Below are 26,385 nucleotides of genomic sequence, written 5' to 3'. Positions count from 1 at the left end.
CCCCAGTCTTTCACACGTTGACCGAACACGCTATGACCTTATTAAAATGTCCAATTGCGTAATTAGCCTCAGTACCTTGTTGAGGCCCTCCTCGTATTTCTGTTGCAGAGAGACCTGGCTGGCCACTCTGCTGTCCACCTCCTGGGTGTGCTGGCGCAGCTCTTCCCACTGCCGGGTTATTTGGGTCAACCGAGCCTTGACGCGGGCAATCTCGCCCGGGGTCACGCACTGGGCCAGGGCCTGCGACTCCTCTTCCAAGTCTTTCACCTCTTTAGACTTCCCAAGGACAGCCTCAATGATCAGCTGGAGGTCAAGAACAACAGATCGGTTGGGTTAACACTTGACAGAAAGAGAAACAGCAATGTGATCGGTGCTCCTTTCTCTCGCGCGCGCACACGTCGTCAGGCTTCAGAGTTTAACGGAGGTGTCGCCAGGCGGGAGAAACGTACCCTCACTTGGGGCTGTTTTTCTTCGAGTGGGATAGATGAACCCTCCACGTCGTTCACCTCCTCGTGTTTCGCTGTCACCCAGTGGCCCAGGGACTCAAACTTTGCTAATAAGCCCTCCCAGAGTCTCTTCATCTCATCCAGATGTTTTGCCCTGAGGTAGAGAGAAAATACAAAGCGAAATCAAGTCCTGTAAAGCAAAACTTTCTTCAGACAGCGTCTTACCAGAGTGTTCATCACCAAAGAATTTCGCTAAGGGTAGGTGGGAGGTGATGGTCTACTGGTATTATTACTAGACTATTATTTCAGAAACTCAGCTCAGGTTCTGGGGACCTGGGTTTGAATCTTGCCATGGCAGATGGTGGAATTTGAATTAAAAAATATCTGGAATTAAGAACCCAGTGATGATCATGAAACCATTGTTGGAAAAATCCATTTGGTTTACCAACGTCCTTTAGGGAAGGAAATCTGCTGTCCTTCCCTGGTCTGGGGTGATCTTATAGAGGTGTATAAGATCAGGAAAGGGCATGGATAGTCTGAAGGCACTCAGGCTTTTTCCCAGGGTTGGGAAATTGAAAGCTAGATGGTCTAAGTTTAAGAGGGGAAAGAATGGATGGGAACCTGAGGAGCAACTTTGTTTCCACAAGGGTTGGTATGTATATGGAATGAGCTGCTGGAGGAAGTGGTTGAGACAAGGACATTGACAATATTTAAAAGGCATTTGGACAGATACATGGATAGGAAAGGTTTAGGGAGATATGGGCCAAACGAGGTTAGCTTATGTGGGCTTTAGGGTCAGCATGGACTAGTTTGGGACAAAAGGCCTGTCTTCATGCCGTAGATTCTATGATTCTACACATGTGACTCCAGATCCACAGCAACCTGGGTTCAATTCCCAGCTCGGGTCACTGTCTGTGCGGAGTTTGCACATTCTCCTCGTGTCTGTGTGGGTTTCCTCCAGGTGCTCCGGTTTCCTCCCACAGTCCAAAGATGTGCAGGTTAGGTTGATTGGCCATGCTAAAATTGCCCCTTAGTATCCTGAAATGTGTAGGTTAGAGGGATTAGCAAGTAAATGTGTAAGGATGTGGGGCAGGGCCTGGTTGGGATTGTGGTCGGTGTAGGCTCAATGGGCCAAATGGCCTCTTTCTGCACTGTAAGGTTTCTATGATTTCTATGATTTCAATGTGGCTGACTCTCAACTGTCCTCTGAACAAGAGCTTCTAGGGATGGGTAATAAATGCTGGCCAGCCAGCGATGCCCATGTCCCATGGATGAATAAATAAAAACCATCTAGGCCTTGAGAATCATAGAATTCCCTCTCTGAGTCTCTCTGCCTCCCTCTCCCCGTCCATTGCAATTCTTGAGATTGGTGACACCTGATTGGAGGACATTTGTCACAAAGCCGAGGAGTTAATGATGGAAACTACTTCAATACTCAGGGGGGCCGTGGAATGTAGAGTGGGAGCCAGTGACCAACCAACACAGAGATCCTGGGCGGAATTCTCCCAAAATATCTCAAAGCGCTCTCTCCAGCGGGAAAGCCAGTAGAGATTCCCACTGGGAGGTTTGGTGTGATTCAATCCGCAAGTCACCCAGGCTTAGAATTTATTCTGGAGTGGGGACTTAAAGACTCGGAGATCGGAGCGCCCTTTATAAAGCTCGTGCCAATCGCCAGACAACCCTATACAGTCCCGCCTACTCGCCATCTAAGACCACCCTCTCGCTCGCTGGTGCTGGTACTCCCCCAAGTGAGCGACACCTCACAATGTGGTCGCCAAAGATGCCCCCCACCTTCAGACACTTCCCCCCACCAGCAGCCCCCTTCAGACCCCCACCTCCCATTACCCCCTTCTTCAGGAACCTTCCACCCTTCAGGCTCTCCATTTACAGAGACCAATGCCTGGTGCCGAGTTCCCGCCGTGCCCAAGGGTTGAAGAATTCCGGCAACCGGGAGAATTCCAGGAGCCAGGAGAATCCGACTCCGAACCAAGCCTGTGTATCAACACAAATATTTAAATATGCTAATCCAGTCCACGCCCTCACTGGACCTGAGTCTGACTACACTGGGGAGAGGGAGCTGGGAGAATCCCGAAAGAGGTTCTTGCCCCTCACACAATTTGTGTACGTGTGAGCCGGGCTGGAGAATAGTGCCCATTGTCTCTCCACATTCTTCTAACCAAAATGCCTCACCTCACACTTCTCCACATTGAACTTTGTCTGTCGCCTGTCTGCCCAACTTGTTTATGCCTTATTGAAGTTCTCCTCACAACTTACAATGCTTCCAAACTTTGAAATTGTCCCCTACACACCAGGATTGAGATCGTTAATATGTACCAGGAAAAGCAAGGGTCCCAATGCCATCCCCTGGGGAACATCACCCCCCTCCAGCCTGGAAAATATCTACTGACTTCTCTGCTTCCTATTATTCAGTTAATTTTGTATCCATGTTGCGACTGTCCCTTTCATCCCATGGGCTAGAACTTTTCTGACAAGTCTGTTGTGTGGCACTGTATCGAATGTCTTCTGGAAGTCCATACACAGCACATCAACAACATTACCCATGTCAACCATCTCTGTTTTCTCCTCACAAAAAACCCCAGGAAGTTAGTTAAACATGATTTCCCCTTTACAAATCCATACTGGCTCTTCCTAATCAGCCCACATTATTACAGACCACCACTAATTCTATCTCAAATAATTGTACCCAGAAGTTTGCCCAAGCCATAGATGTTAAACTAAATGTTCCATAATTGCTGGGACGATCCTTTTGGACAAGTTTGTTTCATTTGCAATTCTCTGATCATCTGGCACTTATTCTGAGTCTGAAAGATTGTGGCCAGTGCCCCTGCAATTTCCACTCTCACTTCCTTCAATATCCTTGGATACATCTCATCCGGTCCTGGGCCCCTGTCATTGTTAAGTATCGACAGTCTATCCAACACTTCCTCCACCAATTCTGAACCCTACTAGGGACAGAGTTTCCTTGTCTGTCACCACGGCCTGGCTAGCATCGCTCTCCTTGGTAAAAATGTGTGCAAAGTATTCATTTAATATCTCAGCCATGCCCCAAGCCTCCATGCGTGAATTCCCTAATTGGCCCTTCTCCTCCTTTATATGCCTATTGAAGCCTCTGGGATTCCCTTTTATGTGGGCTACCTGTTTTTGCAATAATCCCTCTCTGCCTCCCTAATGTGCCTTTTTCACCTCCTCTCTGAACCTTCTGTAACATCTTGAATTTCCACAGGTGAGTGGGAGCAAGAGAGAGAAATCCCGTGAAATACCTCCTAAACAACAACGGCAGGCTGTACCTAGTGGTATCATTACTGTTACCAGGGTCCAGACAGGCAACTCTTTTTCACAGAGATTGAGTCTGGAACAAGCTGCCAGAGGTAGTAGTAGAGGCGGGGACAATTTTATCTTTTAAAAAGCATTTAGACAGTTATATGGATAAGATGGGTATAGAGGGATATGGGTCAAACACGGGCAATTGGGACTAGCTTAGTGATTGAAAGAAAAGGGCAATATGGACAAGTTGGGCTGAAGGGCCTGTTTCCATGCTGTAAACCTCTATGACTCTACTGGAATGTTTATAGATTAAGTATCTATAAGGTCTATTGCCTAATAGGTTCTTTATTATGCATCTAAGTAAGAATCTTTTTGGGGGAATATTCTGTAAGACCAATTTTAACAGTGGAAACGTAATTTTGTGTGTTTAGGTTTTTTGTCATGAAAGGGGCGACCTCACCAAAAAAATTCCACGCTCTTACGCTGAACAAGCATAAAAGCAGGACAGAATCATGCCGATTTTTACAGCGAGCTTTCAGACATTATCCTATGCCACATAGTGTAGAAAAAGAGGCAATGTGTGATGCACACCAGTAGGGGGAGTAGATGGCGACAATTCTGGCCAGAAAGCTGGCTGCTCACATTAGAGTGCATTATTGTGTTTGCGCAGATCTTTCAGCATTCTGTGCAACAGAACAAAGAGGTTTGTCAGTCCCCGTACCCCTGTAGATATTGTCTCGATATTCCCCCACCCCTAGCCAATCGCTGCCATTTTACCCACTCCAACCAATCGACCAGCGAGACGAGTGAGTAATATTGTCCCCTACATTTTTAAATTTAAAATCTACAACACGGTTACTGAAATCTGTGGCTCCTGACTTCAGCATATACATTTCCTTGCAGTAAAATACAAACAGAAAATAGTTGTGGTCGATGGTCAAGTTTCTCTTTCTGGGATTTAGTTTACACATCACTAACCATCTGCCAGATACTAACAATAGACAATTAAAGGAAAAGGGGAATAAAAGGATACAGGAAGGAACCTGCGGGTATGATGACTGCTGGTGTGGAGGATTGATTGAACTGGATAGCTTAAGTATTAACTCTTTTTTATTCATTTATGGGACATGAGCGTCACTAGCTGGCCAGCATTTATTACCCATCCATAGTTACCTGAGGGCAGTTAAGAGTCAACCACATTGCTGTGGCTCTGGAGTCACATGTAGGCCAGACTGGTTAAGAATGACAGATTTCCTTCCCTAAAGGACATTGGATGGGTTTCTTTGACAATTGACAATGATTCCATGGTCATCAGTACATTCTTAATTCTTTACGGGTGACATGGTGGCCCAGTGGTTAGCACTGCTGCCTCAAAGTGCCAGGGACACAGGTTCGATTCCCGATTTGGGTCACTGTCTGTGTGGAGTTTGCACATTCTCCCCGTGTCTCCATGGGTTTCCTCCGGGTGCTCCAGTTTCCTCCCACACTCCAAGGATATGCGGGTTAGGTTGATTGGCCATGATAAATTGACTCTTAGTGTCAGCAGATTGGAGGGTAAATGTGTGGAGTAATGGGGATAGGGCTTGGGTGGGATTGTGGTGGGTGCAGGCTCAATGGGCCAAATGGCCTCCTTCTGCACTGTAGGGATTCTACGATTTATTGAATTCTAATTCCACCCTCTGCCATGGCGGGATTTGAACTTGGGTTACTTAATAAGATGTAATGATACAAGTGTGATCCCATACTCGCTGTTCAGGGTTTTCCTGATGTCTTCAGCCTTCGCTCTCATCAGTTGGGCTTGTTGTTGTAGGGAGCGTTTACACTTTGGACCAATCTTCATGCCTTCCAGCTTCTGTAACAGCTCCTCAACCACAGCAACCTTGGCTTCAGTGTCTGTGTCAAAAGCCTGTGTATAGAAACAATGCAGACAATGTTGACTGTGGGGTACGGAATGTGCTTCAAGCCAGGAACACATTGGGAACCTGAGATTATAAGGGTCGGCACAGTGGTTAACACTGCTGCCTCACAGTGCCAGGGATCTGGGTTCGATTCCTGCCTTGGGTCACTGTCTGTGTGGAGTCTGCACGCTCTCCCTGTGTCTGCGTGGATTTCCTTCAGGCGCTCCAGTTTCCTCCCACAGTCCAAAGATATATGGGTTAGGTGGATTGACCACGCTAAATTGCTCCTTAGTGTCTCAGGATGTGTGGGTTAGTTTGATTAGCCATGCTAAATTGCCTCTTAGTATCCAAAGATGTGTGGATTGGGTGGATTAGCCATGCTAAATTGGCCCTTAGTGTCTAAGGATGTGTGGGTTAAGTTGATTGGCCATGCTAAGTTGCCCCTTAGTGTCTAAAGATGTGTGGATTGGGTGGATTGGCCATGCTAAATTGGCCCTTAGTGTCAGGGAGCCAGCAGAATAAATGTGTGAGGTTACGGGGAGAAGGCCTGTGTGGGATTGTGGTCAAAAAAGGCTCAATGGGCCAAATGGCCTCCTTCTGCACTGTAGGGATTCTATGATTCTATAAATCATAACCACAAGAGAGGGAAGAAAATTTAAGTGTTAAATATCATCAGAATCCCAAGATACAATACTGCTGTGCAAAGGATTCTCGGGCATCTTAAAAATGTAGGGATTCTTCACAGATTTCCATTTACAGGAAAAGGAACCCACAAAGGTAGTTAAGGCAGCAAATGGAATTTTGTCCTTCATTGCAGGAAGGATGGAGTTTATAAACAGCGAGGTTAGGTTGAGCTGCATAAGGTGCTGGTGAGGCCACACCTGGAGTACTGTGTACAGTTTTGGACTCCTTACTTGAGAAAGGATATACTAGCACTGGAGGGGGTGCAGAGGAGATTCACTAGGTTGATTCCAGAGTTGAGAGGGTTGGCTTATGAGGACAGACTGAGCAGACTGGGGCTATACTCACTGGAATTCAGAAGAATGAGGGGAGATCTTATAGAAACATATAAGATTATGAAGGAAATAGATAAGATAGAAGCAGGGAGGCTGTTTCCACTGACTGCTGAAACCAAAACAAGGGGACATGGCCTCAAAATAAGGGGGAGCAGATTTAGGACTGAGCTGAGGAGGAACTTCTTCACACAAAGGGTTGTGAATCTGTGGAATTCCCTGCCCAGTGATGCAGTTGAGGCTACCTCATTGAATGTTTTTAAGGCAAGGATAGATACATTTTTGAACAGTAAAGGAATTAAGGGTTATGGTGAGTGGGTGGGTAAGTGGAGCTGAGTCCACAAAAAGATTAGCCATGATCTTATTGAATGGCGGAGCAGGCTCAAGGGGCCAGATGGCAGACTCCTGCTCCTAGTTCTTAGGTTCTTATTAAAGCTTTTTGTTTACTAATTTAAGCTGGGATTTCTCCAGTTCCCCCAAGCAGAGTACAGCCCCCGCCTCCCCCTCACCCCTGGGGTCCAGCAACCAATCCCACCCAGGGTACAGGCTCCCGTCCCCACCCCCACAGGCTCCAGATCCCCCACCCAGAGTACAGACCCCCACTCCTCGCAGGGTCCAGCAGCCACCCCCAACCAGGGTACAGCCCCCTCTCCCACACCCCTGCAGGCTCCATAACTCACTGCCACCTGTAGTAGCCCCTCACTTCCCCACAGGTTCCAGTTCCCCCACCCAGAGTACAGCCCCCCACACCTCCCCGCCCTGGGCTCCAGCTCCCCCACCCAGAGTACAGCCCCCCAACCCCCTCGCAAGCTCCAGCACCCAGCTCCACCCAAAGTACAGCCCCCCACAACCCCACTCTGGGCTCCAGATCCCGCACCCACAGTACAGCCCCCCACCCCCCCCCGCAAGCTCCAGCACCCAGCCCCACCCAGTGTACAGCCCCCCCACAGCCCCCACCCAGGGCTCCAGTTCCCCCACCCAGTGTACAGCCCCCCGCCTCTCGCTGTGGGCTCCAGTTCCCCCACCCAGACCACAGCCCACAACCCCCCCGCAAGCTCCAGCACCCAGCCCCACCCAGAGTACAGCTCCCCACACCCCCCCACCCAGGGCTCCAGTTCCCCCACCCAGTGTACAGCACCCTGTCCCCTCGTGAGCTCCAGCACTCCCAGTGCCCCCCCCGGGGGCTCCAGTTCCCCCACCCAGTGTACAGCTCCCCTCCTCACCGCGAGCTCTCACCTTTATTCGTTCCAGTTCTGATCCGAGGCTCTCCAAGCTGCCGAAGGAACGATTATGATCCACAGCCGTCCCCACGCGACTCAGGAACTCCAGCACCTCCCCCTGCTCCTCTTCGAAACGCCGCCATTGATTCAGTGTCTCCTTCAGCACAAAGCAAAGCAAGCTGTCAACTCTGCTCACTGTAATTACCGTCTGATCTGGAGGAAACCCACGCAGTCATGGGGAGAATGTGCAAATTCCACACAGACAGCGACCCCAGGCCGGAATTGAACCCGGGTCGGTGAACAAAGGATAAAGAAAATTGCAGTACAGGAACAGGCCCTTCGGCCCTCCAAGCCTGCACTGACAATGCTGCCCAATTTAACTAAAACCCCCGACCTTTCCAGGGACCGTATCCCTCTATTCCTAGCCTATTCATGTATTTGTCAAGACGCCTCTTAAAAGTCACTATTGTATCTGCTTCCACTACCTTCCCCGGCAACGAGTTCCAGGCACTCATCACTCTTTGTGTAAAAAATCTTCCCCGTACATCTCCTTTAAACCTTGCCCCTCGCACCTTAAACCTGTGCCCCCAAGTAATTGACTCATCCAAAATGTTTTCAATACCCTCTCCAAAGCCTCCACATCCTTCTGGTAGCGTGGCGACCAGAGTTGAACACTATATTCCAAGTGCAGCCTAAGTAAGATTCTACAAAGCTGCAACACGACTTGGCAATTTTTAAACTCAATGCCCTGACCGATGAAGGCAAGCGTGTCATATGGCTTCTTGACTACCTTCTCCACTGTGTTGCCACTTTCAGTGACCTGTGTACCTGTACACCCAGATCTCTTTGCCTATCAATACTCTTTAGGGTTCTGCCATTTGCTGTATATTTCCTATCTGTATTAGATCTTCCAAAATGCATTACCTCACATTTGTCCGGATTAAACTCCATCTGCCAAAATTCTGCTCAAGTCTCCAACCGATCTATATCCTGCTGTATCCTCTGATGGTCCTCATCGCTATCAGCAAACTTATTAATCAAACCAGTTACATTTTCCTCCAAATCATTTATATATATTACAAACAGCAAAGGTCCCAGCACTGATCCCTAGGAACACCACATGTCACAGCCTTCCATTCAGGAGTGCACCCTTCCACTGCTACCCTCTGTCTTCTTTGACCGAGTGAGAAGTCTGACAACACCAGGTTTAAGTCCAACCGATTTATTTGATAGTAAACTCACAAGCTTTCGGGGTTTGCCCCTAGTTTATTTATTAGTGTCACAAGTAGGCTTATGTTAACACTGCAATGAAGTTGCTGTGAAGATTCTCTGCTCCCCACACTCCGGCACCTGTTCGGGTACACTGAGGGAGAATTTAGCATGGCCAATCCACCTAACCAGCACATCTTTCAGACTGTGGGAGGAAACTAGAGCACCCGGAGGAAACCCACGCAGACATGGGGAGTAATTAAACCCCTAATAATTGACTCTTCCACCCTGCGAAAAAGCTTCTGACTATCCACTCTGTCCGTGCCCTTCATAAACTTGTAGACTGCTAGCAGGTCGATCTCCATCGTTCCAGTGAGAAGGGATACTACTGCCACAGAGGGAGTGCAACAAAGGTTCATCAGACTAGTTCCAGGGGATGGCTGGACTGTCTACTAAAGAGTCATTGGGCAAACTAGGCCCAAAGTTTCGGAGAATGAGAGGTGATCTCATTGAAACTTCCAAAATATTTGAAAGGAATAGACAGGAAAGATACAGTTAAGATGTTTCCCCTGGTTGGGGAGCCTAGAACCAGGGGGCACAATTTCAAAATAAGGGGGATGAGATGAGAAGGAATTTCTTTACACAGAAGGTTGTAAATCTTTGGGATTCTCTACCCCAGAGGGTTGTGGAAGCCATTGAGTGTGTTCAAAGCAAAGATTGGGTTTCCTCCCATACTCCAAAGGTGTGCGGGTTAGGTTGATTGGTCATGCTAAAAATTGATGCTATTGTCATGGGGATTAGCGGGGTAAATGTGTGGTGTTACAAGGATAGAGCCTGGGTGGTATTGTGGTCGGTAGAGGCTCAATGGGCCAAATGTCCTCCTTCAGTACTGTAGGGATTCTATGATTCTAAGATTTCTGCTGTTGCAAAGTTGGGTACAGTAATTATCCTTGGTGCTTGGAAAATTGTAAAGTGCTGGGGAGAAAGCATTGCGTGGTCCCTTGAAAAGGCGATGCTTTTTTTGTGCTTAAAGAGTTAATATACAAGTACACAGAGAGCCCAAACTGAAACATTTATATCAAAAGGCCATGCAGCAGAGTTACCAAGATAACAGGCTTTTGAATTTAGCCAATGAATTTGAATCAGACACTTAGACACCAAAGACCTATTAAATTTAAATCTGATTGTTTTGACAACCTCAAACCAATACTATTGTGGGAAATATTGATATGTCACCACAGGTATAAAAGAAGGGGAACAGTGGCACAAAAGGAGACAGCAACTGCCACCTGCCAGAGTTAACAACTCTCAGCTCAAAGCACCATCTAGACAGCAAAGAAGAAAGAAGTTCCAGACAGAAGAATCAACAGAGAAAGGCCAGAATATTCCAGAAGGCACAAAACCTGGTTGTAATATAGAGAGTAACTAAATTCTATTTTTTGCTAACGAGTGGGAACTGTATTTATTTAAACAGCAGACCATGATAATCTTGTTTTATTCGGGAATAGTTAATAGTTTAAAGGGATTTATTCGGTTTGTTAATAGTTTGGTTAATTTGCTCACTGTTAGTTAGATAAATAAATTTTTACATGTTGATTTTAGAGAGAGTGCCAGGGATTTATTTTGTATTTAACCATGAGGGCAGGTCACACCACTTCACACACACTTTTTACAGATTATAGGGGCAAGGTACTCCTCTTTGGGTAGTGTTAGTTCTCTGAGGGATCAACCTCTCCTTTATAACACTGATTAACAATGATGTTAAGGGTAACGGAGATAGTGTGGGGGTAAAGACATAGACCTGGGTGATCAGCCATGATTGTATTGAAATGTAGAGCAGGCTCGATGGGCTGAATGGCCTACTCCTGCTCTGAACTCATCACCCAGAAGGACAAGGGCAGCAGATGCATGAGAACACCACTGCCTCTGCTGAATCGCGCAGCATCCTGACCCCATCAGTGACCCCCACGCCCAGGGCAGATCTTTACCTCCAGTTCGTTCTCCTGCTCATCCATCGCCTGCTCCATTGCAATGAGGGCGGCCTCCTGGCTTTGTAGTTCCTCTTGGGAGGATTTTGCCAACTCAGCGGCTGCCTGTAACTCCCTTCCACGAGCTAATTGTCCGTATACATCGCGCCTCTTCACTGCCAACTGCTCCACTTGAGGCTGCACATTCATGGGTTCGAGACAATGTTATTAACATCACAGAGACGACGAGAACGATCGAATTGATACAGCACCATTAACACAAGACTCCAAGCTTCAGGAATATGATCGATCCAAATTTGACCCCAAGCTCTCTCAGGAGATACCAGCATAGGTGGAGAGGTCAGGCTCTCAAAGGAGGAGAGAGTTTAGGGTAGGGAAGTCCAGAGCTTTGGGCCCAGGGACCCAAAGGCAGGGCTGCCAATGGTGAGGCAAGGACATGGAGTTTGGGCAAGGTGTCTGAATTAAAGGGACGCCGAGATCTCGGGTCCCTGGCGACAGGGGTTGGCGGTGGACGGTCAGGGTCTGTAAGAATGGAAAAGGCCACAGAGTTCAGGAGGGACAAAGCCATCACAAGACTTGGAAACAAGGATGAGAAGGCCAAAATGGAAGCATTGCTGGGCCAGGGTCAGTGTGTAGGCCGGTGGGTGCAAGGTGATCAGAATTTGGCGAGAGTGCTTTGGATGGGTTTATAGTGAGTGAAATAAAGGATACCAGTGGGACTGAACCTGGGAACAGGCCATTAACACCAAGACTCCCCATATCCCAAAAACGTGACATTTTGGAATAGAGAGATTTTCCACCTCCGCCACACCCCCCCATCCCTCTCCCCACACACACACACACACACACACACACACACACACATACACACACTCACACAAACACACACACACACACACACACACCATGTTTTCCAGCAGTAGAGGTGACTTGTATGAACAGTTGGAGGCTTTTTCCCAGGACAGAAATGACAATTATAAGGGGGCACAAGTTTAAGGGGAGAAAAGGTTCAGTGGAGATGTGCGGGGGAAATTTTTACACAGAGGGTGGTGGGGACCTGGAAGGCACTGCCAAGTGAGGTGGTTGAGACAGATACGTTAGCCACATTTAAGACTCATCTTGATAGGCATATGAACAGACAGGGAATAGAGGGATACAAACAGTTGGTCTAGATAGGACAATGTGATCAGCACAGGCTTGGAGGGCCGAAGGGCCTGTTCCTGTGCTGTACTGTTCTTTGTCATTGTCTGCCAGTGGAATCTACCAGTTGCGCCAATGTCCGTTGGCGTTTTGTGTGGCTCGCCCGTCTCGCTGGGGGTGCGGGTCACCTACAGCAGGACTGGAAGATTCCACCAGGGGAAAGAGTCCAAAATTCCCACTCCCGGTTTATGAGTCACTCAAGGCAAAATAAATGGGAAGTGCTGAGGAGACACTGCACATTGGAACTGTCAGCCATCTCCCATCGAAAACAAATCCTCTTCGAGTTAACGGACTGTCTAAGGAGAAGAAGATGGCTTTGGGGGAGGGAGTGAATTTGTACCTCCGGTTCCCAAAACATTCCAGGCACGATCTTACCTCCCGCTCGTGACACAAACCCCTGCTGCAGCAAGGTCGGAGAATTTGGGGGCCAGCCAAATTTCCATTCAATGCAGTGGGATGGGAAAATCAGCCGGTGTGAACTCCAGTAGAATTCTGCCCTCCGCCACTGGAATTTTCCTCATATCTTGGCCGGAATTCTCCGGAGCATTGACCAGAGAATCCCGCCTCTGGCAAACAATGCGCCACCTCCTGCCAGCGGGAAGGGTTGGGCTGGGAGGCCAGAGATTCTCGCCCATTGGGTGGGATTTTCCAGCCACACTCACCCAATACTGGAAAATCCCTCCCAAGGTCAATGGACCTTTCCATGGTTCACCCCTCACCTGCTCCCATTCCCGTGGAGGGCAGGACAGTAAAATTCCGGCCCTTGAGTCTATTCAAGACTCATTGGTGGACCTAGGCCTTTTCCTATTTCCTAGCGATTCATGGATTCTAAGAAAGAATTTATCAAACAACAATTTGCACTTCCCTGCAGGACTCTACAGCGAAATATTTTGATCTTTCTTTCCACGCGGGCTCCGTACCTGGCGATGCAGGTGGAGTTTCTTTGCCTCTTGCAGAGTCTCGGAGTCCAGGATCTGCATGCTCTCCACCTGCAGCTGCCTCTGGGAGACGCTGAGCTGCTCCAAGGAACTCTTCACCTGCCCGCCATGCTGGATACATTCACCAACGGAGGACAGCAGCTTATCAGACTGAGGGGGGGGGAAACAGTGGGCAAGTTAACACAGGGCAAAATACAAGAGAGATGGCTGCTTCACACGCATACTGTACGAACGTGACTTAGCATAAAGGCGCCTAGTGTTGGAAGGTTCAGATGCGGCAGCTGGGAAATATTTTAATGGCTGCTTGAACATCATATTTACAAACCACACCAGCTCATTTACAATTTGCATCTTTGTTTTGAGAGAGAGACACCCACCTTAGGCAAAGGGATATCCTGCTTGTATGGCCATATGCCTGTCCAAAGATTTACAGATTGGGTGGATTGGCCATGCTAAATTGCCCTTTAGTGTCCAAGGATGTGTAGGTTAGGTGGATTGGCCATGCTAAATTGCCCCTTAGTGTCCAAGGATGTGTAGGTTAGGTGGATTGGCCATGCTAAATTGCCCCTTAGTGTCCAAAGATGTGTAGGTTAGGTGGATTGGCCATGCTAAATTGCCCCTTAGTGTCCAAAGATGTGCAGCTTAGGTGGATTGGCCATGCTAAATTGCTCCTTAATATCCAAGGAAGTGCAGGTTAGGCGAATTGGCCATGCTAAATTGCCCCTTAGTGTCCAAGGATGTGCAGGTTAGGTGGACTGGCCATGCTAAATTGCCCCTTAGTGTCCAAAGATGTGCAGGTTAGGTGGATTGGCCGTGTTAAATTGCCCCTTAGTGTCCAAAGATGTGAAGGTTAGGTGAATTAGTGAGGTAAATGCACAGGTTTAGGGACAGGGCAGGGGATGGACTTGGGTAAGATACTCTGTCAGATCACCGGTGCAGACTTGATGGGCTGAATGGCCTCCTGCTACACTGTATGGATTTTATGATTCTACGCTGCAATGCTCCAGTGAAGCAAGTGGAGAAATTCCAGCTGAGATCTCAGGATTCAACATTGAATTCAATGACTTTAGATTGTGACCTTACTCCACCATCTTAACCCCCTTTTCTTATATCCTATGCATTTTGTGTCTCAATGCAAACTTTCCCTTCGCCCCACCCCACCGAGAACTGCGGACTTACAAAACTAAACCTGAGCATTTTGGAGCTACGTCACACTGACCCCACAAAACTTCCCCTGGGTCCCTCTTTAATGGGAGGGTTACAGAGGCCAGGAGATATTAATGAATGTGTCTGTGAAGCAGGTCACGAGACAGTGACAGCAAAAGCAGAAAATGCTGGAAAATCTCAGCAGGTCTGACAGTGTCGGTGGAGAGAGAATAGAGACAACATTGGGAGTCTGGATGGCTCTTCATCCAGTTCTGACAAAGAGTCATCCGGGCTCGCAATGTTGTCTCTATTCCCTCTCCACCGACACTGTCGGACCTGCTGAGATTTTCCAGCATTTTCTGTTTCTGTTTCAGGTTCCAGCACCCGCAGTAATTTGCCCTTAACAAAACAGTGGTTTCGCAGTGGTGCTCAGTTTTGTGGTAATAAGTGTTTCACGCTCATTTGGTGTGGCACAGTGATTAGCACTGCTGCCTCACAGTGCTGGGGAGCCAGTCCTGCTTGGGTCGCTGTCTGTGTGGAGTCTGCACGTTCTCCCTGTGTCTGCGTGGGTTTCCTCTGGGTGCTGCGGTTTCCTCCCACACTCCAAAAGATGTGCGGGTTAGGTGGATGCTAAATTGTCCCTAGTGTTAGGAGGACTAGCACGGTAAATATATGGGGATAGAGCCTGGGTGAGATTGTGGTCGGTGCAGACTCGATGGGCTGAATGGCCTCCTTCGGGATTCTATGATTCCATTTTGACACCACGCCACCATTCTCAGAGCTGCCTCTTACCTCAGCCACCTGTGCCAGGAGCCGGTTATAATCGGCCGTCAGTCTGGACAGTTCTTGATCTTTTCTTTTCACTTCATTCTCGGAGGAGACCTCCCTGAGTGCCGCGAGTCTGGATCCCAACCATGAGAGGTTTGGTTCCTCCTTGTTCACCTCTTTCTTCATTCTCTGAAAAGGAGAAAAGAAATGTACGTTTTGCTCCCTTTCGCGCTCATTTCCAGATCTTTCCGTCACCCCACCCCCCCTCGCCCTCCCACAATTTGTGCAACCCCCATCCACGATCGCTGCCCCCCCCTCCCCACTTTAATTCTGGCCTATGGAGCTTTGCCAATTTCACTCTCGCCACCATTGGCACCCTGAGCTCTGGAATCCCCCTCCTTAAACCTCGCCATCTCTCTCTCCCATCCTCGAAGATGCTCCTTAAAACCTCTCCCTTTGAACAAGAGTTGGGTTAGCAATCCTCAAATCTCCTGACATGGTTGGGTGTTCATTTCTGACTGATAATGTCCTGCAAGCTATCTCGGGATGTGTCACTGTACTAAAGGCGCTACATAAATGCAGGACCCTGATGTGTCGGCACTGAGCTAGCTGACTCGTCTGAATGGATTATACCTACAAACAAAGGCTTTAGATCAATGCCACCACTGCGATACTTACAAGTCCAAGGATTTCCAGTGGGGAGCAACACTCAGTGTAATGGCTACCATACTGTATTATCCGTGGCACAAAGCCCCAAAAGGAAGCACGCTGATTTAGATCATAGAAGGTCATAGAAACCTCACAGTGCAGAAAGAGGCCATTTGGCCCATCGAGTCTGCACTGGCAACACTCCCACCCCAGGCCCTATCCCTACAACTTTTACCCAAATAATCCCTCTAACCTACACATCCCAGGACATTAAGGGGCAATTTACTATGGCCAAAACACCTAACCCACACAGCTGCGGGAGGAAATCGGAGCACCCGGAGGAAACCCACGCAGACACGGGGAGAAGGTGCAAACACTTTCAGTGACAGTGACCCCAAGCCGGGAATTGAACCTGGGTCCCTGGCGCGATGAGGAAACAGCACTAATCACTGTGCCACCGTGCTACCCTGATACTTATCCCTGATCCATCACCATTATGAGACACCTGTTGCCATGGCATCATACAGACTCTTTCCAGATGACAATCTCCATTGGTCGACTTCTTTCATTGGCTGTGACCTTTCAGATCATACCAGATCAAATTTGGCATGTCCACTGCAACTCTCACCAAATTTTACAGACGCACTATGGAAAGCATTCTATCTGATTGTATCACAGTTTGGTATGGACTTCTGCTCTGTCCAACACCACAAGGAACTACAAAGGGTTGTGAACATAGCCCAGTCCATCAGTCAAATCAACCTCCCATCCATTGACTCTGTCCACACTTCCCGCTGTCTCGGAAAAGCAGCCAGCATAATCAAGGCACCACACATCCCAAACACTCTCTCGTCCACCTTCTTCCATTGGGAAAAAGATACAAAAGTCTGAGGTCATGTACCAACCAACTCAAGAACAGCTTCTTCCCTGCTGCTGTCAGACTTTTGAATGGACCTACCTCACATTAAGTTGATCTTTCTCTACACCCTAGCTAGGACTGTAACACTACATTCTGCACTCTCTCATTTCCTTCTCCCCTGTGTATTCTATGAACAGTATGCATTATCTGTACAGTGCGCAAGAAATAATACTTTACATTGTATTCCAATATATGTGACAATAATAAATCGAATCAAATCAGATCATACTTCCAGTGATGGAGGGACAAAGATTTTTTTTTCCTTTTTTGATACTTCCTATTCCACCCAATACTTTCTGAGTCTTTGGCCTTTTGTAGTTCCTTGAAAGTGGCGTCACAGGTAGACAGGGTGGTGAAGAAGGCATTTGGCACACTTGCCTTGATCGCTCAGAGCACTGAGTACAGGAGTTGGGATGTTATGTTACAACTGTACAAGACATTGGTAAGGCCACATTTGGAGTACTGCTTATAATTCTGGTCACTCTGCTACAGGAAGGACGTTATTAAACTGGAAAGGGTGCAAAAAATATGTACAAGGATGTTACCGGGACTGGGAGGTTTGAATTACAGGAAAGGCTGGATAGGCTGGGACTTTTCTCCCTGGAGCGTTGCGGGATGAGGGATGACCTTATAGAGGTCTACAAGATCATGAGGGGCATTGATAAGGTGTACAGCCAAGGTCTTTTCCCCAGGGTAGGGGAGTCCAAAACTAGAGGGCATAGGTTTGAAGCGAGAGGGGAAAGGGACCCCAGGGTTAGCTTTTTCACACAGAGGGTGGTGTGTGTGTAGAATGAGCTGCCAGAGGAGGTGGTAGAGGCGGGTACAATTACAACATTTAAAAGACATTTGGACAGGTGCATGGATGGGAAAAGTTTTAGAGGGATAGGGGCCAAATGCAAGCAAATGGGACTAGTTCAGTTTAGGAAACCTAGTCGGCATGGACGAGTTGGGCCGAAGGGCCTGTTTCTGTGCTGTATATCTCTATGACTCAAAGATAATTATGTGATCAACAAACCTCCAAAGACGTTTTCAAATCTCCATACTTCTTGGGATTGGACACCTCGCCTCTGATTTCTGTCAGTTCTTTGTTCTTTGACACCAGCCATTTTGAAAGTTGGGAATATCTACAAGAAAGTCAGGAAATGTTAAGGAGAAGGAATCTGTTCAGGCTTGTGTTTAAAATATAAAGTGCTTTTTTCCCTTTCCGGGAGGCCGTCCTTGTTTTTGGCACCTTTTGGTACTTTAACTCTGATCAAAAAGGCCAATACAAGTGAAGTCCAATCATGGACCCCACATGAGGGGACGAACCAGGTCTAAGCTGACAAGACAAGACCTTACATCCCATCTTGGGCTCGATCAAACAAGATCCAAGCTGACAGGATAAGGCATCGCACCCCCTCCTGGGCTTGATCTAATTCTTCACCTCAGCCAAAAATCATAGAATCCCTACAGTACAGAATGAGGCTATTTGGCCCATCGACCACAATCAGCCCTATCCCAGTAACTCCAGATATTTACCCAGCTAATCCCCTTAACACCGAAGAGCAATTTAGCATGACCAATCAACCCAACCCATATATCTTTGGACTGTGGGAAGAAACCAGAGCACCCGGAGGAAACCCACACAGATACAGGGAGACTCCACACAGACAGTGCCCCAAGGCTGGAATCGAACCCGGGCCCCTAGCAGTGTAGGGCAGCAGGGCTAACCACTGTGTCACCGTGTCACCCCCAACAAGGCCGAGATGGCTTCGATAAATTGCATCAGGTGGTTTAACCTCATTGTCTATCCTGATCCTTACTCTACCGTCGCCTGGGGAAACCACCATCGCAGCATCAGCACATCCCAGTGCAATGGGCTAGCCTCCACACCAACCACCGCACCCCCACCCCCCCCCCAAGCCTGATGGTGGTTTCACCCCTGCCAGGGCCAGAATTGGATGAGCATTTCAAAGTCGGAAGGAAAGGATACATGGAAGTGACAAGGAATGGAATTTGAGTGGGTATCTCCAGTAGGAGGGCTACCACAGGTACAATGGGCCGAAAGGTCTCCTTCTGAACTGCAGTGTTTCAGCATCTTCTCAAGCTCTTGGTTAATTCCTGGCTGAAATTACTTCATCATTCTCCCCCTTCACCCCCTCCCTGTGCTTCATCATCCCATCCACTCCTGCATTCCTCTCCCCTGACCTCCAAACTCTTTAACATCCTGAAAAAGAAGTGCGACACGGTGGCACAGTGATTAGCACTGTTGCCTTACAGCGCCAGGGACCCCGGTTCAATTCCAGCCTCGGGTCACTGTCTGTGTGGAATCTGCACATTCTCCCCGTGTCTGTGTGGGTTTCCTCCGGGTGCTCCGGCTTCCTCCCACAGTCCAAAGATGTGCAATTTAGGTGGATTGGCCATGCTAAATTGACCCTTGGTGTCTGCCAATTAGCAGGGTAAATATGTGAGATTATGGGGATAGGGCCGGGGTGGGATTGTTGTCAGTGCAGATTCGATGGGCCAAATGGCCTCCTTCTGCACTGTAGGGATTCTATGATTCCAGGATGGAGGCAATGAGCCAATGTCAGAATCTCCAAAAACATGCAGGTTAGGTGGATTGGCAGTGCTAAATTTCCCCTCAGTGTCTAAAGATGTGTAGATTAGAGGGATTAGCGGGGTAAATACATGGGGTTATACGGATAGGGCCTGGGTGAGCCGCTGGAGAGTTGGTGCAGACGCAATGGGCTGAATGGCTTCCTTCTGCACTGTAGGGATTGTATGATCTATTTACACTCAACCACACCTCCACATTAACTCCCTTACCAACTCACGGCCTCAAACCTCCCTCGATACAAAGCCCCAACATCTCATAGAAGAATCCCTACAGTGCAGATGGCCATTCGGCCCCTCAGATCTGCACTGAACCACTTTTTTAAAATCTTACCTAGGCCTTATCCTGTAACCTCACGTATTTACCTCGCTAATGCCCCTAATCTTCACATCTTGGAATCTCTCAGATTCCAATCAACACTTGGTGCACCAAACCTAGCAGCAACCCTGGGATTGGACAAACCCCATTCAGATCCATGTTAGGGCCTTAATAGGCCTAAGGGCAGGCAGGGTTCCTGATGACTTACCCGTCCCCATTACAAAGGGGGCGGGCGGGGGACAAATTGTGGATGGACAGGTAAGCAGTGGGCTGGATACTGGCTTTATTCTATCACCATTTATTCCATGCTGGGGGAGCCATAAAGGTCCCCCACCCGCTCCCACCATGAGTTATCAAAGAAAACCAATACCCAGATAGGGTTAGGTGAAGGATAAACACCAGCACAAGAAAGGTTGTCTGAGTGACCTGCTCCTGAACTATAGATAGATAGGTTCTTGATCAATAAGGGGGATCAAGGGTTACGGAAGAAGGCAGGCAAATGGGGATGAGAAACATATCAGCCATGATTGAATGGCGGAGCAGACTCAATGGGCCAAATGGCCTAATTCTGCTCCTAATCTAGGTAGCTACATGGTGCGTCACTCTTACCGAGTCGTGTACTCCTTCCACTTGTCTGGGTGCTCTAACAATTTCTCGTAGGTGGCATCGATAAGTCCTTGCAATTCCCTCAGAGTCTTCTTGTCCGTTTCGTGTTTGGCCCTGATCCCTTCGTACTTTCGAGTTTCCGGAAGCTTCTGGCAGAGATCTCCGATCACCTTGCCCCGTTTCCTGCACCACTCGAACTTTCCCGTCTCCGAGAAAAATTCCTGAAAGAAATCAGTTTTGTGCACCCAGCTGGGTCAGTCGGATTTGGGTAAGGGATCGAATGTGCCAGGAGAGGGAACTCATTCTGGGTATTCTGGGCCTCCCTAAGCTTCTCCGCTGCCAACCTGACACAAGAGGGGGCGCTCTCCATCTACCCAGGCTGGTGTAGCTTCAACAACACACAAGAGGTTCGTACAGATGAACTTAAGGTGGCCACAAATGGACATTTCTTTTAGATTGTTCATGGAATGTTGGGCATTGTGTGGGCAGCATGGTGGCATAGTGGTTAGCATTGCTGCCTCATAGCGCCAGGGTCCCGGGTTCCCCATGTCTGTGTGGGTTTCCTCCAGATGCTCCAGTTTCCTCCCACAGTCCAAAGAAATGCGGTTGATTGGCCATTCTAGATTGCCCCTTAGTGTCAGGGGGACTAGCCAGGGTAAATGCATGGGGTTATGGGGACAGGGCTTGGGTGGAATTGTGGTCAGTGCAGACTTGATGGGCCAAATGGCCTCCTTCTGCACTGTAGGGATTCTATTGTGGACAAGGTCAACATTTGTTGCCTGGAGAACAGTTAACCACATTGCTGTGGCTCTGGAGTCACGTGTAGGCCAGACCAGGGAAGGACGGCAGATTTCCATCCCTAATTGACATTAGTGAACCAGTTGGGTTTTCCCAACAATCGACAATGGTTTTACGGTCAATCTCACCAGGACTCGCTTGTAAACTCCAGATTTTTTTTGTAAATAACTGAATTTGCTAACTGAATTTAAGTTCCACCAGCAGGGCCTTTTCCTGCCCAGGCCTCAAGCCCAACGACTGAGGGTGGGAAACTCAGAAAGCTTTATCCGTGATCCCGGGCAGGAAGGAGGGGAGTGGGCGCCTCGGTGGGAAGGTTCCTTCAGACTGGTAGTGCCCTCCCCTCAGGGACTGGGAGCTCCGGCCCTGAGGGGTTGACAGCTCTCCAAGGCAGGACCTCTGTCTAAGTGCTCACCTTGTGTTGTGCGATAAGCTCTTCGCTGTCTGTGCTTGTTAGCAGCTTGTTCTCCCGATCCAGCTCCAACTTACACTCCTCAGCCGTCTCCACCAGCTTGTTTCTCGCCGCTTCAATCTGTAGACGGAGCAAATGGTACGGAGCTTCGGCCTGGAGATCCTGGAATCAGCCAAGGCGCGTTATTCAAATCAAAACCAAGGTTCTCCAAAGAAAGCATCCTTTCTGGATGTATCACAGCTCCTGCTCTGAACAAGACTGCAAGGGGGCGGCATGGTGGCACGGTGGTTAGCACCGCTGCCTCACAGCGCCATGGACCCGGGTTCAATTCCTGGCTTGGGTCACTGTCTGTGCGGGGTCTGCACATTCTTGCTGCAGAAGCCTGTTGGCAGGGTTTAATTCACCCAAAAGCCTGTAGAGGGAGGTAGTGAGCACGTGCAGGCCTCTGATGCTGCACATTAGCTGTAGCAGGGGTCTGGCAGAAAAGAAAGAGCTGTCAGGCCCCTGCTACTGCAGGCAGCCTGAAGCAACTCCCCGTTCCTCCTGCAATCGCAATGGCCCGTGACCCGAGATATAGACCCCCCCGCAGATCCTCCCCACCACCCAGACCAATCGCAGACTCCCTCTTACTCACCAATCGCAGATCCGCCACCCTCCCCTCCATCGATCACTGCACAGTGACAGCGGGTCCCCCCTCCCTTCTTCCCCCTATCGATCCCTGCAGAGTGACAGCGGATCCCCTTTCCCTCCCTCCCCCCATCGATCCGTGCAGAGTGGCTGTGGATCCCCTCCCCTCCATCGATCCCTGCAGAGTGGTAGCGGATCCCCTCTCCCTCCCTCCCTCCATCAATCCCTGCAGAGTGGCAGCGGATCCCCTCTCCCTCCCTCCCATCGATCCCTGCAGAGTGGCTGCGGATGCCCTCCCCCCATCGATCCCTGCAGAGTGGCTGCGGATCCCCTCCCCCCATCGATCCCTGCAGAGTGACAGCGGATCCCCTCTCCCTCCCCCCCTCCATCGATCCCTGCAGAGTGACAGCGGATCCCCTCTCCCTCCCCCCTCCATCGATCCCTGCAGAGTGGCAGCGGATCCCTTCTCCCTCCCTCTCCCCATCGATCCCTGCAGAGTGGCAGCAGGTGCCCTCTCCCATTGGCCCCACCCCCAACAGCCCCACCCCCTTTGGCCCTGCCCCCACTGGTCCCGCCCACCCCATTAACCCCAGCTCTGTCACTGCCCCGTGAGCATTGCCCAGGTGTCAGGGTGGCACTGCCAGACTGGCACTGCCCAAAGGGCACACCCCACCTTGCCCTCGGCCTCCCTGCAGGGCCTCAACGGCCTCTGGCTCTACCAGCGAGGGCAAGTCAACTGCTCCCCGTTCATGTCTCTCCCTCACCGGCGAGAACCTTCCCCAGCGAGGATGATTGAGCACCGGAGATCAATAAGCAGATGTAAAACAGCATTAAAATAAATTTGAATGCGTTAACCTGCCTCTCGCCCATTCCTGGCGAAAGCCTGACCCGTCCGGAGCCAATCGCAGTCAGCACTTTAGATACATTGGTCATGGAGAGAGCGTGGCGCGGATTCCCCACGTGAATCCAGGGCGTAAAGGGTTAAATCGCCAGGCCGCGTTCTGCAGACGGGCCTTGATTTCCCATGAGTGGAGATGATTAAGTGGTGAGCTAATTGAGATGATTAAGAAACGTAACAGGATAAACAGAGAGGCAGGGCTTTATCTCGGGGGGGAGTTCAGAAGAAATCAGATTGGGACCAGGCTGCTGTGGCTCGATGCCAGAGAACATTTCTGTACATACAGGGTAGTGAAAATCTGTAACTACATCACAACAAGTTAAAAATACTTCACTGGCTGTAAACACTTCGAGATGTCTGGCAGTCACGGAAAACGCTGGGGGGGGATTTTCCGTGCGCCCCGCAATGTGTTTCTCCTCAGTTGGAGGCAGCTTGGCATTGACCAGAGGAGGGGTCTTCTGTTCCTGCCACTGCCAATGCTCCCAGTCCTTCTCGACGGGTGTAACCCTGATCCTGAGGCCGATTAGCACATTTAAAGTAGCATTTAAATATGCCTAGCCCGTTCGACGCCGGATTCTCCTACTTCCCGGGAATTTCTGACCTTCGAGCGAGTATAACTGCCCGTCTCCACCCGCGGAGCAATGGCCGTGCAGGGGAAGTAGGGTTTGGAGAGCGTTGAAAGTCCCCTAGGTGTTGGGGTTATGGCTGGGCAGTGCCCACCTGGCACCCTGGATCTGGTGCAATGGCCATACCGGGGGGAGCTCAGAGAGCATTGAAGCCCCCCGGGTGGTTGGGGATATGGCTGGGCAGTACCCATCTGGCAGTGCCCACCTGGCACCCTGGCAGTGCCAGTTGTCCATTGCCAGTGTGCCTGGGGCAGTGCCAGTGGGGTGGAGATCTGAGGTATGCAGGGGGCAATAACAAGGGGGCTATGCAGGGGGGGCATATGCAGGGGATGGAGGTCATCTCAGGGTGGGGCATGAGGGGTGTGGCATTTTGTGGGTCATGAAAGGCTTCCCACTGGGGTGGTGCTGGTGATCTGTGTTGGGAAAGGGATGAGGAAACATACCACCAATGAGGGCAGGGGGAGCGATGTCCATGGGGGGGTGGAGGGGGGACTCTCAGTGCATTGTGAGATCAGGGCACCCTTCTTTCAAGATGGTGGCCAATCACTGGCATGTTTAGGCCCTGCCCCTCCCAGAACCAGCACGCAACGCACCACTCTCCAAAAACATGACTGAGTTTGGGACGATTGTAGTTTAGACCCACGCCAATCGATATGAGGACAAGGGTAGCAGATACATGGGAAGACCACCACCTGCACACTTACAATCCTGACTTGGAAATATATCGCCAATCTTTCGCAGTCGCTGGGTCAAAATCCTGGAATTCCTTCCCTAACGGCATTGTGGGTCAACCCACAGCACATGGACTGCAGCGATTCAAGAAGGCAGCTCACCACCACCTTCTCAAGGGCAACTAGGGATGGGCAATAAATGTTGGCCTAGCCAGAGACGCCCATGTCCTAGGAATGAATTGTAAAAATTCTCATCATTATAGTCTTCTTTTAAGGCAATCACAGCCACTGTATAAATATAGAATATATCTTTCATTTCTTCTGTCTCTCCCTTAATTATCGGTGGTTCCCAAGGCACAGTATCACTTTACAGCGAAGCTGATAGATTTTTGAAAGGTAAGATATTGATGGTTCATGGTCTCTGCTAGAATCGCCACCATCTAATCCAATGGTTTGAGAGGGCTGAATGGCCTTCTCCTGTTCCTGGCCTATGTAAGTATGGCTCCCTTCTCCCTCTCCCGCCAATCCCTCGGTGTTATTCACACCCACCTTCCACTGTTTGTGCAGGCTGCGGACAGTCTCCTGGAGACCTTGCTGCTCCTGTTCAGGGAGAATGTCAGTCAGCTCATCACAAGCTTTCAAAAAAGCATTCAGCGTTCTTTGATCCAACTGCCCAAAGAAATCCTGGTGGAAGGGAGAAGGAATTGGGCCATGAGTAAGAGTAACCATCAGTGATCAGCCTCCATCTCTCAGACACCACACTGTAAATGTACTTACTGGCTATACCCCACGCTGTGCGCACACGTACATTCCCAATCAGTTATCACCGGCAAGGCTACATTTGGGATAGAACATAACGCTCCACCAGATGGACTACAGCAGATCACAATCGCCTTCTCAGGGGTGGCACGGTGGCATAGTAGTTAGCACTGCTGCCTCACAACGCCAGGAAGCTGGGTTTGATTCCTGGCTTGGGTGACTGTGCGGAGTCTGCACATTTTCCCCATGTCTGTGTTTGCTCTAGTTTCCACCCCCAGTCCAAAAGACCTGCTGGTTAGGTGAATTGGCCATGCTAAATTCTCCCTTAGTGTCCCTGGACAAGCGCAGGGACTAGGGGATTTTTACTGTAACTATTCCATAAGATATAGGAGCAGAACTAGGCCATTCAGCCCATCGGGTTCGCTCCGCCATTCAATCATGGCTGATATGATTCTCATCCCCATTCTCCTGTCTTCTCCTCATAACCCTTGATCCCCTCATTGATCAAGAACCTATCTATCTCTGTCTTAAGGACACTCAATGACCTGGCCTCCACAGCCCTCTGTGGCAATGAGTTCCACAGATTCACCACCCTCTGGCTGAAGAAATTCCTCCTTATCTCGGTTTTAAAGGGGCGTCCCTTCATTCTGAGTTCTGGTCTCTCCGACGAGTGGAGACATCCTCTCCATGTCTGCTCTATCTAGGGCCTCTCAGTATTCTGTAAATTTCAATTAGATCCCCCCTCATCCTTCTAAACTCCATCGAGTATAGGCCCAGACTCCTCAACCGCTCCTCATATGACAAACTCTTCACTCTTGGGATCATTCTTGTGAACCTCCTCTGGGTCCCCTCCAAGGCCAGCACATTCCCTTAGATATGGGGCCCAACACTGCTCACAATATTGCAGTGTTATTGTAAGCCAACTTGTGACACTAATAAGTTGTCTGTATCGCGTGCAAGAAGCAATACTTTTCATTGTATCCCCATTTAGCAGGGGAGGCAATGGCATAGTGGTGTTGTCTCTGGATGAGTAATCCAGAGACTTGGGTAATGCTCTGGGGACACGGGTTCGAATCCCCACCAGGGCAGGTAGTTAAAATCTGAGTTCAATAAAGATCTGGAATTAAAAGTCTGATGATGACCTTGAATTTATTATCGATTGTCGGAAAAACCCATCCGGGTCACTAATGTCCTTCAGGGAAGGAAATCTGCCATCCTTACCCGGTCTGGCCTACATGTGACTCCAGAGCCACAGCAATGTGGTTGAATCTTATCTGGCCCTCAGGGATGGGCAATAAATGCTGACCCAGCCAGCGACATCCACTTCAGGGACTGAACCCAGGTTCTTAGCACTGTGAGACAGCAGTGCTAACCACTGCGCCACCCAAGCTCCACCACTCAA

At 49.4% G+C, this 26,385-nt stretch overlaps 1 protein-coding gene across 7 annotated transcripts in view; it reads right to left on the bottom strand.

Moving 5' to 3' along the window:
- syne1b (spectrin repeat containing, nuclear envelope 1b) overlaps positions 1-26,385 on the bottom strand; it is a 415,064-nt gene that overhangs the window by 318,805 nt on the left and 69,874 nt on the right. For 6 of the 7 annotated variants that reach the window (XM_080200090.1, XM_080200089.1, XM_080200091.1 and 3 more), the window contains exons 1-6: positions 13,180-13,328; positions 11,060-11,236; positions 7,879-8,019; positions 5,477-5,637; positions 450-600; positions 76-303 (exon numbers count right to left, since the gene is read on the bottom strand). In XM_080200090.1, the coding sequence (XP_080056216.1) occupies positions 76-303; positions 450-600; positions 5,477-5,637; positions 7,879-8,019; positions 11,060-11,236; positions 13,180-13,239 (918 nt within the window). In that variant the 5' untranslated portion in view covers positions 13,240-13,328. Of the gene's footprint in view, positions 1-75; positions 304-449; positions 601-5,476; positions 5,638-7,878; positions 8,020-11,059; positions 11,237-13,179; positions 13,348-15,135; positions 15,301-17,693; positions 17,803-20,198; positions 20,417-21,405; positions 21,565-24,773; positions 24,909-26,385 lie in introns of those variants that run through there. The other variant, XM_080200097.1, reaches the window with a different exon arrangement.

This window comes from Carcharhinus amblyrhynchos, chromosome 12 (assembly GCF_965287045.1).
Source record: "Carcharhinus amblyrhynchos chromosome 12, sCarAmb.v2.hapA, whole genome shotgun sequence".
NCBI lineage: Eukaryota > Metazoa > Chordata > Chondrichthyes > Carcharhiniformes > Carcharhinidae > Carcharhinus > Carcharhinus amblyrhynchos.
Note: the sequence above shows the minus strand (reverse complement) of the source record. Positions and strands in the feature narration are given on the sequence as shown.